The sequence below is a fragment of the Saccopteryx leptura genome, chromosome 3 (genome assembly GCF_036850995.1).
Source record: "Saccopteryx leptura isolate mSacLep1 chromosome 3, mSacLep1_pri_phased_curated, whole genome shotgun sequence".
NCBI lineage: Eukaryota > Metazoa > Chordata > Mammalia > Chiroptera > Emballonuridae > Saccopteryx > Saccopteryx leptura.
Genome location: NC_089505.1, coordinates 71,200,158 through 71,215,252, shown reverse-complemented (window position 1 = coordinate 71,215,252; position 15,095 = coordinate 71,200,158). Strand labels below are relative to the sequence as shown.

The 15,095-nt window shown below is 43.7% G+C and overlaps 1 protein-coding gene across 1 annotated transcript in view; it reads right to left on the bottom strand.

Annotated features, from left to right (window-relative positions):
- LOC136399234 (zinc finger protein 615-like) overlaps positions 1–15,095 on the bottom strand; it is a 213,868-nt gene that overhangs the window by 3,631 nt on the left and 195,142 nt on the right. The window contains 3 exon segments of the mRNA XM_066374231.1: positions 2,952–2,965; positions 8,537–8,627; positions 8,746–8,872. Coding sequence (XP_066230328.1) covers positions 2,952–2,965; positions 8,537–8,627; positions 8,746–8,872 — 232 coding nt within the window.

Genomic DNA, 15,095 nt, shown 5'->3' with positions numbered 1-15,095 from the left:
AGGAAAAAGAGAAGAGTGAATCACTGAGTAATCAATTTCTCATGATCTTAGTTTGAAATAAAACTCTTTTTACAGAATGCCCTCAACTATTTAATGATAATAGTATATGTTGTACAAACAAGAAATATATTTGGATTTGTCCAAAGTTCTTCACACTGAGCCTCTATAACCCTTGTAGTTTCCTATGTGATGAGTGTATTTTGTTTTACAAAAAAAAACTTTCAATAACTGCTGAATTTATGCTAATGGGGTGACTTATCACAGGATTTCTACATGGCCTGAGGATGGAACTACTCAAAAGAAATGCCTTTATGTGGCTCTTCTTTTCTGGCTTGAAGAGTGAGCTCACCCCATTCGCTCACAATTCCTGAACCAACCGTGGGGTCCTAAAAATATCACACAGGCAGACCAACTGCTGGCACTGTGTGGACTCCAAGGCTAAACACAGCATGAACGTAGGTGCAACCAGAATACAGAGTATACTAGTCCAACAAGGACAAATGAGATTGCACAACACAATATCTAGACTCTGGTCTTTTTTTTTTTTTTTCAAGAGCTTGTATTTTATTTGCATGCTCTTGTGTTGCCTTTTTTTTTTTTTAGGGGAGAGAAATAAAGGGGTAGAAGCAGAAAGCATCAACTCCCATATGTGCCTTGACCAGGCAAGCCTGGGGTTTTGAACCAGCGACTTCAGCATTCCACGTCGATGCTTTATCCACTGCACCAACACAGGTCAGGCTAGACTCTGATCTTTGTACTGGGCTTAAATGAAGATAAGGAGGACTTTTTCCATGGTGGGACAGATGAAGATGAGACATTGGAAATCTGAGGACAACCTTCCATTTCAACCCCAAACTAATCTTACCACGAAGGCCCACCAAAAATTGTATTCATGCAAAGTAAATATTTAATGGTAACCATATGTGTTGCAGAATAAAAAAATATATTTGGCCTTTGTCCACAGTTCTTGACACTGAGTCTGTAAAAGCTTTTTATTCTTCTTTTCCAAGTGAGAGAAGGGGGGGTAGAGAGACAGACTCCCGCATGCACCCTGACCAAGATATGCACCCTGACGTGGCAATTCCTGTCTTGGGGCCATTATTGCAACTGAGTTATTTTTAGTGCCTCTATTGTAGGCTCCACAGAGCCATCCTCAGTGCCTGTGGCCAACGCACTCAAATCAGTTGAGCCATGGCTGTGGAAGGTAGAAAAAGAGAGAGATAAAGAGAGAAGGGGAAAAGGAGAAGTGCAGAAGCCGATGGTCGCTTCTCCTGTGTACCTTGACCCAGAATTGCAACCACAACATCCACACGCTGGGCCAACACTCTACCACTGAGCCAACCAGCCAGGGCCATAGAACCTTTATAATTTTCTAAATAATAGGAGTATCTTTAATTCTACATTAAAAAAAAAAACTTTAAAAAAATGCTGAGTTTATACTAATGAGGTGACTTAGCACAGAGTTCTTATATTGCCTCAGGGTGCAGCTAGTTACCAGAAAGACCAATTGATTAGGGCCCTGGCCAGTTGGCTCAGTGGTAGAGAGTTGGCCCAGCATGTGGAAGTCCCAGGTTCGATTCCTAGTCAGAGCACACAAGAGAAGCACCCATCTGCTTCTCTACCCTTCCCCCCTCTCCTTTCTCTCTCACTCACTCTTTCTCTCTTTCTTCCCCTCCTGCAGCCAAGGCTCAATTATAGAGAGTTGGCCCCAGGCACTGAGGGTGGTTCCATGACCTCCACCTCAGGTGCTAAAAAATGCCTCTGGTTTCAACGGAGAAAGGGCCCCAGATGGGCAGAGCATCGCCCCCTGTTGAGCTTACCGGGTGGATCCCAGTTGGGGCACATCCAGGAGTCTGTCTCTGCCTCCCTTCTTGTCACTAAAAAAAAGAAACCCAACAACAATGGATTAGGTTAGTTTCAGCCCCACCAACTAACCTCTAGAGAAGAAGGGAGGGTTGTCTTTCATATATTCATCTCTGGTCAGCTTCCAGATTTGGGAACACATCCATCCGCCTAGTGTATGATTCATCCCAGTTCCACAGGCAGAGAAGCACTTGTATTCAGAATTCTTCTGACCTTTCCCTATTTACCTATTCATCTATCTTCTTTATAATATATGAGTAAACATTAGTATTTCTCTGACTTCTGTAATCTGTTCTAGCAAATAAACTAAATCCAAAGAAGGGCTCATGAGAACCTCCAATTATTGGCCAGCTGGTCAGAAGCACAGGTTATCGTCTGGACTTACAATTGATATCAGAAGTGGAAGAAATCTTGTGGAACTAATCTCTCTTTTATTTTTTTAGTGAGGGGGAAGGGAGGGAAAAAGAGAGGGAGAGAGAGAGACGGACACACACAGGGACATACAGACAGGAAGGGAGAGACATGAGAACATCAACTCATAGCTGCAGCACCTTAGTTATTCACTGACTGCTTTTTCATGTGTGCACTGACCAGGGGGCTCCAGCCGAGTCAGTGACCTTGGGCTTTAAGCTAGTGACCTTTTGGGATCAAGCCTACAGGGGAAGTAGGTCATGTCTTTGATCCCACACTCAAGCCAGTGACCCTGTGCTCAAGCTGGATGAGCCCACACTGAAGATGGCTACTTTAGGGTCTCGAATCTGGGTCCTCAGCATCCCAGGCTGATGCTCTCTCAACTTCACAACTGCCTGATCAGATGTAAACTCTCATCTCATAGGTTCTAACACCAGTTCTAGGCAGATAGTGTCAGAACTGAATTAAATTTGGAGAACACCCAGTTGTATAACTCTAGGTATAGAAACCTAAAGCAAAGAAATAAAGGCAATCAGTTTGTGAAAGATAGTAAAAGACGCGATGGAGACCTAAGCGGTAGAGCTTATTAGCATGTACAGCCAGAGCAAAAGCAGGTTTAAAATTGTTCTTATAGGAAACAGTATAACAGACTATGGAGGGTTTTATCATATTCCAACCACTTGCCATTCTTCTTCATTCTGTCAACACCCGAACTCTCCCAAAGTACTAATCTCCAATTTGGACAGACGATTCTGAAATCAAAAGAACTAATGATCTGCTGGAACATACTGTCCTACGTTCCTACATGAGGACAGTGGGTGACATGCAGTAAAGAGCTAACTCAGCAGGCACAGACCCGCCATCCGCACATTCCAAAGAAAGGACTGGCCCCGACTCATTTCTGGACAATAACCTCTGACTCCCTGAAATATCCTGCCTGGTAAAAGTGTCTTTTTATGCTGAGGTCTCAGGCCATACCAGACAGTTTATGCAAACAGTGTGATTTAAGACAGATGCCTATTTGTATGAGCCTGAGGTTTTAGACAGCACTAACCTTTTCACATTAGGGGCTAGAGACTCAAGCTGGGTCAGGTTTCCTAACTGGCAACCCCTCACACATGTTGTCAATCATCATTGCTGCAAAAAAATCTCAAACAGCCTGACCAGGACGTGGTGCAGTGGATAGAGCATTGGACTGAGATGCAGAGGACCCGGGTTCGAGACCCCGAGGTCGCCAGCTTGAGCGTGGGCTCATCTGGTTTGAGGAAAAGCCCACCAGCTTGGACCCAAGGTCGCTGGCTCCAGCAAGGCGTTACTCGGTCTCCTGAAGGCCCGCGGTCAAGGCACATATGAGAAAGCAATCAATGAACAACCAAGGTGTTGCAACGCGCAATGAAAAACTAATAATTGATGCTTCTCATCTCTCTCTGTTCCTGTCTGTCTGTCCCTGTCTATCCCTCTCTCTGACTCACTCTCTGTCTCTGTAAAAAATAAATAAATAAAAATTTTAACCCTCTCTCTGACTCACTCTCTGTCTCTGTAAAAAATAAATAAAAATTTTTAAAAAAATGTTTGAGATATTTTTTCTTTTTCAGAGAGAGAGAGAGGGATAGACAGGGACAGACAGACAGGAACAGAGAGAGATGAGAAGCATCAATCATTAGTTTTTCATTGCGCGTTGCAACACCTTGGTTGTTCATTGATTGCTTTCTCATATGAGCCTTGACCGCGGGCCTTCAGGAGACCGAGTAACGCCTTGCTGGAGCCAGCGACCTTGGGTTCAAGCTGGTGGGCTTTTCCTCAAACCAGATGAGCCCACGCTCAAGCTGGCGACCTCGGGGTCTCGAACCCGGGTCCTCTGCATCCCAGTCCAATGCTCTATCCACTGCACCACCACCTGGTCAGGCTCAAACATTTTTTAAAATAAGCATTATCTTTAGCCATGGGATAGGATCCCAAGCATAGCCACACTGGGTCTTTTTCTCAGGGTCTCAAGACTGTGTGAAGATGTCACCCAGACCTGTTATTTCATCCGGAGCTGGGGACCTCTTCCAGCTTACTGGTTGTCGACTGTAGTTGTGGTACTGATGCCCCATTAACTACCACAGTCAGCCTGCTGATAGGTGTTCTGTCCACTACAGGGCAGTCTGCTTTAAGGCTAACAGAAGAGCACCTCTGCTGTTTCAGCTTCTTCTCTCTTTAGACACTTTGGGGTTTTTTTTTTGTTTTTTTTTTCTTTACAGAGACAGAGAGAGAGTCAGAGAGAGGGATAGATAGAGACAGACAGACATGAACAGAAAGAGATGAGAAGCATCAATCATCAGTTCTTCATTGCGACACCTTAGTTGTTCATGACTGCTTTCTCATATGTGCCTTGACCGGGGACCTTCAGCAGACCTAGAAACCCCTTGCTCCAGCCAGCGACCTTGGGCCCAAGCTGGTGAGCTTTTGCTCAAACCAGATGAGTCCGCACTCAAGCTGGCGACCTCGGGGTCTCGAACCTGGGTCCTCTGCATCCCAGTCTGACACTCTATCCACTGCGCCACCACCTGGTCAGGCTCTCTTTAGACACTTTGAAAAGGCTCCCGTGATTAGGTCAGGCAATTTAGCACTTTTCATATGATGTGACTCCTGAATTTCTTCCTAAGCTACTTTATCTTTGATAATTTTCACCTGTATTGTTTTACATGAATTTGTAACCATGAATATAACAGCATACTCCCCTGCCTGGCTGGAGGTGATTCAGTGGACAAAGACTTGACTATTGCAAGTCTGATGTCTTCTCTAATTAGAATATGACTCTCTGTCCCCCACCTTGCTGGTTCTCATCCATATACTTGGACAGACTAGATCGGTGTTTTCCAACGTGGGGCCCACGCCCCACAGGGGGGCAATTCGATAGTTAAGGGGGGCAATTTGAAAATGGACTCAACAGGACTTTAACTCTTTCGCCCCGGGCCATTTAAATGCAATGCTAGATATCGGTGCCAAATTTAACAAAAAATGCAATTCTTAAATAATTGCAGTAAATAATTATTAAGTATAATTTCATTTGACGAGACCAAAATATCAACTGGGTGATTGGCGTCGTCAAGTAAACTTTGTCCTGGGTTCACCGCGGAGCGTGCCGTCTGCCGCGGGGAACCCCGGACGTTTTAAAAACTCGCTAAACAACGCAGTTATTCTCACCTAATTGGCCCATCGCAACTTCTGTAGTGTTTCACATCATTCAGTCGGTGTTAATTTGAAATAAGTGTCAGTCAAAACTGTTGTAAAAGCTCGTTGATTTAATAAATATAATATATATATTGTATAGATATAATTGGTATTTGATTTTATTTTTTATCATATTAAACTCTTTATTAAGTACTTCTTGCATCGGGGCTAGAAAGCACTAATATTTTATAAATATTATTGGGGCTATAATAGTGCATGCATGACAATTTTAATTTAGAAGCATAACTTTCCAGAAAATTTTGTCAAGTGGAAAAATATAGATACCTTTTGATTTGCGGTGGTAGTGTAGTAAATGTGTTATATACATTTAAATAAATATGAATTTTTAGTATACGTTTACTCTATGTCACATTGAATATATTTTAATTTTTTTTTTTTTTTTACAGAGACAGAGAGTGAGTCAGAGAGAGGGATAGACAGGAATGGAGAGAGATGAGAAGCATCAATCATTAGTTTTTCATTGCACGTTGCAACACCTTAGTTGTTCATTGATTGCTTTCTCATGTGCCTTGATCGCGGGCCTTCAGCAGACCGAGTAACCCCTTGCTGGAGCCAGCAACCTTGGTTTCAAGCTGGTGAGCTTTTGCTCAAACCAGATGAGCCTGCGCTCAAGCTGGTGACCTCGGGGTCTCGAACCTGGGTCTTCCGCATCCCAGTTCGATGCTCTATCCACTGCGCCACTGCCTGGTCAGGCACATTGAATATATTTTAACACATATTTTAATATTAGTTTTTAATTGATCTTATTTTTATTTTTTATAGCCCATAGTAAAATGAGTGGTGCAAGCAAGAAAAAAACTCGTCAATATTCAGAGGAATAATTAAATTTGGGTTCATACCCGCTGTTCACGATGAGCGGATCCTTTTTGTCTTTTATGCCAGCAATGCTTGACCAACGAATCAATTGAAACGAGGTCATCTTGAGGCGCATTTGAAGGCGAAACATAGTGCTCATATTAATTCAGATTTGAGTTACTTTAAAACTTTAAAGAAAAATTTTGAAAAAAGACAACATTAAAGTCTCTATTTACTGCTCATACTTCAACTAATAATCGTGTTCTTGAGGCTAGTTATCAAATTTCTTTATTCATCGCTAAAACTGGAGAAAATCACACTATAGGAGAGAATTTAATAAAACCGTCAATATCAGCATTTCTTGCCTGACCTCTGGTGGCGCAGTGAATTAAGCGTCGACCAGGAACACTGAGGTCGCCGGTTCAAAACCCTGGGCTTGCCTGGTCAAGGCACATATGGGAGTTGATGCTTCCTGCTCCTCCCCCTTCTCTCTCTCTCTCTCTCTGTCTCTCTTCTCTAAAATGAATAAATAAATAAATAATAATAAAAAAAAATTAAAAAAAAAATATCAGCATTTCTTAAGACGGTTCTTGAAAAAGATGACAAAGATGTAAAAGCTATGCCACTCAGTGACAATACTGTTAGCAGAAGAATAGATGAAATGAGTGAGGATATTGAAAAACAACTTATTGAAAAGCTGAAAACAAGAAAATTCTCCTTGCAAATGGATGAATCAACGTTGAGAGACAGTGAGGCAGTATTGATAACTTACGTAAGATATATTGATAAAGGACATTTTGCTGAAGAAATGTTGTTCTGTAAAAGATTTGAAAGCACCACTACCTCCAAATAATATATATAATAAGCTAAAAAACTACGTAGATTCAATGATATACCAATAAAAAATATAACATCTTGTGCTGCAGATGGTGCTCCCAATATGATGGGCAAGAAAAAAGGCTGCTTAAAATTGATGAAAGATGCGAATCCAGAAATGATTCTTGTGCATTGTCTTATTCATAGGGAAAATTTGGTAGCTAAAAACATCTTGCCTGTTCTGAATGAAGTATTACATACAGTAATAAAGTGTGTTATGCTATTAAAGCCTAGTGCCAAATGTGAGCGTCTTTTCAAGCTATTTTGTGAAGAACAAAATGAAGACCATGTGAGACTTTTACTTCATACTAAAGTAAGATGGCTATCTAAAGGAAACTGAAAAGATTTATGGAACTGTTTGATACTCTTAGTGATTTTTTAAGCGACAAACCTGAAATGAAGTATCTGTTAACAATAGATGGTAAAGCATTTGTGAGTTATTTAGCCGATATCTTTGAAAAACTAAATATATTAAATAAGCAACTTCAAGGAACAAATAAAACTCTTGTCGATGCAAAAGCAAAGATATTTGGTTTCATTACCAATATTGAGTTATGTCAGAAACATATTAACAACAAAAACTTTAAACAGTTTCATTGGCTCCAAAAATGTGAAGTAACTGATGCCGCTTTACTTGTTATTGTCAATCATTTGAATATTCTATCGGCTGATTTAAAAGAAAGATTTTCTGATTTAAAACAAATTGATTTCCCAACATGGATGATGCAGCCAATGTTAGTGGATTTGTCTGATATATCAAATACGCAGTATCAAGAAGAACTCGCAGAATTGCAAAATGATGAGTCAGTTAAAGCTTTATTTAATATCAAAGGAGCGATGGTATGGCTTTGTGAGGAAACAGAAGTCAAATACCCAAATTCAACCAAACGTGCAAGAAAACTATTGCTACCGTTTCCATCTTCATTTTTAGCTGAATGTGGATTTAGTGCTGTAAATGATTTACTAGTAAAAAAAAAAGAAATCGGCTGGATATAACACAACGTGGAGACTTGAGACTAAAGCTAACCAAATTGGAACCTAATATAAAATCTCTGTGCAGCAAGCATCAAGCGCAAGGATCACACTAAATTAAAATAATAAATTAATATAGAAAAATCTGTATTAAAATTATTTGGAATTTAAATTTCTGTTTTTCATTATATGTTTTGAAATTTTACTTACTGTGTTTTGTTAAGAATTTCATAGTGATTTCTTCCTAGAACCTATCATTTATGTTTATTAAGTGAAAAAATCAATTTTTTAATGTTAAAAATTATGTATGTTACATAGGGGGGGACATAAAAATTTTAGAAAGGTTAAGGTGGGGCATGGCACAAAAAAGGTTGGGAAACACTGGACTAGATGCTGGGGTTCATCCCCTACTGTCCACGGTTCTTCCCCTTGCTCCTACTTGGAAAGCATATCTGGTTTGCTGGATTGATGCCCTGAGTGTAAAGTGACGGAAGACATACTGAATTGGGCTGGGGTCTGTCAAGAGAAAAAATGTTACATTTTAAGCCACTAAGAAGGGACCTTCTGAGTGACACAGGGAGCTGTCCTCACCCAATGACACCAGATGGCTGTAGATCTCCAACATCACGTCCCGGTACAGGTCCTTCTGATCGGGGTCCAGGAGCTACCACTCCTCCTGGGTGAAGTCCACGGCCACATCGTGAAATGTCAGGCATTCCTGTAAAAACACCATGTTGTTTAATGGTGTGATTTGCTTTAAATCAGTATTTTTTAACTTCCAGTCTGTGGACCAGACCACCATAAAATCCGTGCTAAAAAAGTTAACCAGTGATCTTAATCAAATTTGCTAATGCTCAGGGTGATTTCTGCCTTAGTGTTCCTCAAAATCATTCAATTTTCACCCATCCCCAAGAATAAAACAGGTTGAAAACCACTGCTTAAATGATATGCAAGAAATGTTATTTTTCTGCACATTTCCACTTTATAGGCTGCACCTATAGAGTAAAGGAAGTTTTATTTTAATATACAGGTGAATAATCACAGGTCTAGTAAAATACAGGTTTGGGCACAAGTTGGTTGAGTTTTTCATATGGAAAATACAATCATAAACAATAATACGACCCTGGCTGGGTGCCTCGGTGGATAGAGTGTCAGCCCGGCATATGGAAGTCCTGGGTTCAATTCCCAGTCAGGACACATAAGAGAAGCTACTATCTGCTTCTCTCCCTCTCTCCTTTCTCTTCTTCTCCTCCCACAGCCAGTGGCTCTATTGTTTCCAGTGTCAGCCCTAGGCACTGAGGACAGCTCGACTGATCTGAGCATCGGCCTCAGACAGAAGTTGCTGGGTGGATCCCTGTTCGTAGATCCTGGTCCAGGCACCTGCAGGAGTCTGTATCACTATCTTCCCTCCTCTCACTTAAAAAAAAAAAAACACAAAAAAACACAATACAACAAGAGTAAACCCTGTTTCATGTACTCACAATTGTAAACCTACTTTTGCCCCACCCTGTATTTTATAATGGTGCATTCAGTCATCCACACACTCATCCAATTTCAAGAGTCTATATTGTGAAGTTACATGTTTTTATCAACTTAGGAACACCACATTCATATACTTGAGACAAAGTTTTACGTATACGTATATGTATACCTTCCAGATAGACTGAGGTGGTGTTTTACAGGACTTTACAAACACATAATGAAGAAAGGAAAGGATAAAACAAACCCAATGTCACCTGAGCCTGGAGCATTTTCTTCTGTTCTCTGAAAAGAGCTGGCAACAGGGAGGCTGTGTCTTGGCGTGTTGCGGTTCTGCTGTAAAGTTCTGCTCAGAAACTTGTGTTCAGTCAGGTGTGTCACCAGAAAAACTGATACTCAACCCTGTTAGTTCTTCTTGTTTCACATGATTCTATTACTCCTGGGGAGTCGGGCCTGTGGATTGAGAAGAAAATTCAGTGACTGGTACATTTCCTCTGTGACCTGATACTGCACTGCTCCTGAGCACTCACCCTCATACAATGACTAGCGCAATATCGCTAGTGTCCCTTTACACGGTGTCCCAAAAGTATTTATTCTTCTGGCCAATAAAGCTGCACTGTCGCCTGGTCAGGCATTATATAAAAATTTGAAGTAAAATTATTAAAAGCCTGCAATTCCTATGTACCTAACATAGCCTTGAAATGAATATAGTGAAAATGGACCACAAAACAAGAATAAGCTAAATCCACATTAATAGCACAAGATTGCAACATATCTCCTTCAGTAGCTGACAAACAGGCCATCAAGAAACACAACAGCCTGACAAGGCAGTGGCTCAGTGGATAGAGCGTCAGACTGGGATGTGGAGAACCCAGGTTCAAGACCCCAAGGTCACTGGCTTGAGAGCCAATTCATCTGGTTTGAGCAAAGCTCACCAGATTGAGTCCAAAGAAGCTGGCTTGAGCAAGGGGTCACTCCGTCTGCTGTAGACCCCTGGTCAAGGCACATATGAAAAAACAATCAATGAACAACTAAGGAGCCACAACAAAGAATTGATGTTTCTCAGCTCTCTCCCTTCCTGTCTGTTCCTATCTGTCCCTCTCTCTGACTCTTTCTGTCAAAAACAAAAAACAAAAAACAAAAAAACCCACAACAGCCTGACCAGGTGGTGGCACAGTGGATAGAGTATTGACCTGGGATACTGAGGACCCAGGTTCAAAACCCCAAGGTTACTGGCTTGAACATGGGATCATAGACATAACCCCATAGTCATTGTCTTTTGTCTAAAGGTCACTGGCTTGAAGACCAAGGTTGCTGGTCTGAGCAAGGGGCCTCTAGCTCATCTGTAACCCCCTCCCCCAGTCAAGGCACATTTGAAAAAGCACTCAATGAACAACTAAAGTGCTACAACTATGAGATGATGTTTCTCATCTCTCTCCGTCTGTGTGTCTGTCGCTCTTGCAATAAAAGAAAAAGAAAAAAGAAACAAAATCTACAAACTACTATTTTGAAGACCATCAAAAATATTTCATATTGAGTTAGAACTGTTGAGCCTTAATGACGTAGCTCAAGTTAGTTGGTTAGTTGTCGTCCAGATATGAGAATGTTGCAGGTTCTATCTCTGGGCAGGGCACATAGAAGAATCTACCAGTGTGGGAGACTGCAAGCTGACAAAGATCCTTGCAGTTTAAGGTTTAAGCCAAAGGTTAAGCTCTTCCTCACAGCCTCTGATTGTTTGACTAAGTTGGTAAAGGCAATTTACATGCCCCTCTCCACACCTCCATGTTAGCTGTGATGCTGATGGTTTCTACTCATCCTATCCCCCATGTCCCTCAGAAAGATTGGAGGCAGTTTTCTTTTTATCCTTTGTTTTGTGAAGTTAAGATGTTATGCATGGTGGGGGTTTTCTGCACTTGGGAGAATTCCTGGTATAGCTCCGAAATGTGACTGTGTATCAGAGATCTCTTTTGCAAAAGGCTTTGCTCTCTGCACTATGAATAAAGTATTTTAGGGGTGCAGGTTGCTCTTGCAGACCATCAGTCTCAGCAATGAGTCCTTCTGATTCCATCCTTTTTTTCTCTATGTTTTTCTTTTCTTTTTTTTTTTTTTTTCTGAAGCTGGAAACGGGGAGGCAGTCAGACAGACTCCCGCATGCGCCCGACCGGGATCCACCCGGCATGCCCACCAGGGGGCGATGCTCTGCCCATCTGGGCGTCGCTCTGTCGCGACCAGAGCCACTCTAGAGCCTGGGGCAGAGGCCAAGGAGCCATCCCCAGCGCCCGGGCCATCTCTTGCTCCAATGGAGCCTTGGCTGCGGGAGGGGAAGAGAGAGACAGAGAGGAAGGAGGGGGAGGGGTGGAGAAGCAGATGGGCGCCTCTCCTGTGTGCCCTGGCCGGGAATCGAACCCGGGACTTCCGCACGCCAGGCCGACGCTCTACCACTGAGAAAACCGGCCAGGGCCTCTGTGTTTATTTTCTAATCCTCCACCATACCCACTTGAGACCTGCACAAGTACGAGTCGCTCTGGCTCTCGACATACCAATGAATGCATTAAAGTGGAACAACAAATCAATGTTTCTGTTTCTCTCTCTCTTTTCCTCGCTCTCTAAAATCAATAAGTGAATTTTAAAAAACAATACTATATTTTTAAAAAAAGAAATGTTAAGAGAAATTTTAAGAGACTTAAATGGAAAGGATGACTGTGAACATGACTCAGAAAACCATGTAACCCTGGCTGGTGGCTCAGTGGAGAGAGCATTGGCCAGTGTATGGACATCCCCAGTTCAATTCCAGGTCAGGGCACATGGGAGAAGCAACCATCTGCTTCTCCATCTGCTTCTCCCACCCTCTCACTTCTCTCCTTCTTCCCCTCCTGCAGCCACTACCTCAACTGGTTTGAGTGTTGGCCTGGGGAACTAAGGATAGCTCAGTTGGTCTGAGCGTATTAGCCTTAGACCCTAAAAATAGCTTGGTATGGGCCCCAGACAGGGTTGCCAGGAGGATCCTAGTCCAGGCACACTATCTCCCCTCCTCTCAATAAAATAAAATAATATATAAAAATAAAATAAAACTACTTTGCCTGACCAGGCGGTGGGGGCAGTGGATAGAGCATCAGACTGGGATGCAGAAGGACCCAGGTTCAAGACCCCGAGTTGCCAATTTGAGCATGGGCTCATCTGGCTTGAGCAACAAGCTCACCAGCTTAGACCCAAGGTCGCTGGCTTGAGCAAGGGGTTACTCGGTCTGCTGAAGGCCCGTGGTCAAGGCACATATGAGAAAGCAATCAATGAACAACTAACGTGTCGCAACGAAAAACTGATGATTGATGCTTCTCATCTCTCTCTGTTCCTGTCTGTCTGTTCTTGTCTATCCCTCTCTCTGACTCTCTCTCTGTCCCTGTAAAAAAAAAAACCCACAAAAAACTACTTTATGACTCAGCAATTCCATCACTGGGTAAACATCTAAGGAAACCCAAAACACTAATTTGAAAAGATACAGGGAACCCTATGCTTCCTGTCACTCTACTAATAGCCAAGGTATGTAAGCAACCCAAGTGCCCACAGATAAACAACTAGATAAAGAAGATGTGGTATACATACATACATATACATGCACACACACAATGGAAAAGTGCTCAGCCACAAAAATAAAATTAAAATCTAACCATTTGAGATGAGATGGATGGATCTAATGGTATTATGTTTAAATAAAATAAGGCAGAAGGAGGCTAAGAGAGGGTAAGAGTGATACAAGGCAAGGGCTGAGGGGTAAGCTGATGGCTGCTTCTCCTGTGTGCCCTGACGGGGAATTGAACCGCACATGTCCATAGGCCAATGCTCTATCCACTGAGCATGCCTAGGCCAACTAATGATATTTGGCTGGAGGAAAAGTAAAGAAGTATAAGCACTTTGGAAAATATTTCGACATCATCTATTTAGACTGAAGTTACAAACACACTAAACACAACATTTTCACCCTGAGGTAAACATCTAAACTATATTATTCCTTACCATGCAGCCCCACCATGCCAAAAAAATAAGGGCACCACTGAAACAGAAGACATGTACAAGAATTTTTATGGCAGCTGTACCCTGCCAATCCAGATTGCAAACGGTACAAGTTTAGTTACAGGAGAAACTGCCATACAAACAACAGCATGCTGTGGGGCAAACACAACCTTGGCCCAGCTGCAAGCTAAGAATGCTTTTAATGGATTGTTGGTTGTTGTTGCTGTTTTTTGTTTATCCCGTTTATTTTTAGTCACAAGTTAACAGTGTCAACAATTATGGCAGGTGAAGTGGGTTATTGCTGGGCCAAAGTCTTTCTATAAGGCATCTTCAATGATTGAATCAAAAAGTTTCTTTCGTTCAACCCTCACACCTTTCTCACCTGTTAGGTATTTTCCTTTAGCTTGTGCTCTCTCATCTATATCAAAACCAAACAGTTATTGCGTACCTAGTAGAATATGCTGGTTATGCTTCGTGACAGGTGCGACGTTCAGACCAGAAAAACAATCTATCACATTTGGGCTCAAGGTCAGCAAACTGGGCTTTGTCGTCTGGGAAAATTGGTATCCAGTCTTGATCAATATATACACGTCATACACATCTTCCCTCTCTACTTCCATTATCAACATGACGTCCACATTCCGTGCCATCGCCTGAACAACAAGCAACCATGGCTTTCACCCGGCCATTGACCTTGTCGTTTCCCAGCTTCCCGTTCTAGGGACGGATCCGGACGGCCATGCTGCTGCTCAAGGGCAGTCAGGTGGTTTCGCAGTCCTGCCGGGCCCCCTTGCCCTGGATCCAGGTGATCTTATCACCTCCAGTGTCCCTGGACGAGCCGCTCCTCTGGCTGACCAGCTGGTCATCTGTGACCTTGCAGGTGCCGTGGAGAGCACGCCCCTCCTCGCGGGTCTGCGGCCGCGTCTCCGGGCCCGGCGAGGCGGCCACCGCGCAGACGCCACGCTTGTTCCCGCGCTGCATGGGGCGCCCGGCGCCAGCTTCGCGCGGGCAGCAGCGTCACCTGCCCGCCGCCCCGGCTGCGCCGTCGCCGCTGTGCCGCTCGCGGGTACAGACAGGCTCGCCTCCTCTTACAGCGAGCAGCGCCCGGCGGCGCTTCCTTCGCGCGGTCTGCGGCGGCCTAGCCCCGGACGCCAGTCATCGCGCAAGACGGGACGCCGTGGCCGCGGGCGTGGCCGCCGCACCACCTTCCCGGCTTCCCCGCCAGCGGAGGCCGTGGGCGACCGGGCGGGCCGGGTGCTCTCGCCGCAGTAGGAGCTGCAGCTGCACCGCAGCAGGTTCGCCATCTTCCCGCACAGCTCGGCAGTGCTGCTGGGCTCGCTCGCTCCGGCTCAGCTCGCCCGGCCCGGCCCGGCGCGTCCCTGTGCCACAAACCCACCGCCCCTCGCCTCAGGGAGGCCGGCTCGCCGCCCTGGGCCCGGCGGCTTCCTCGTCCT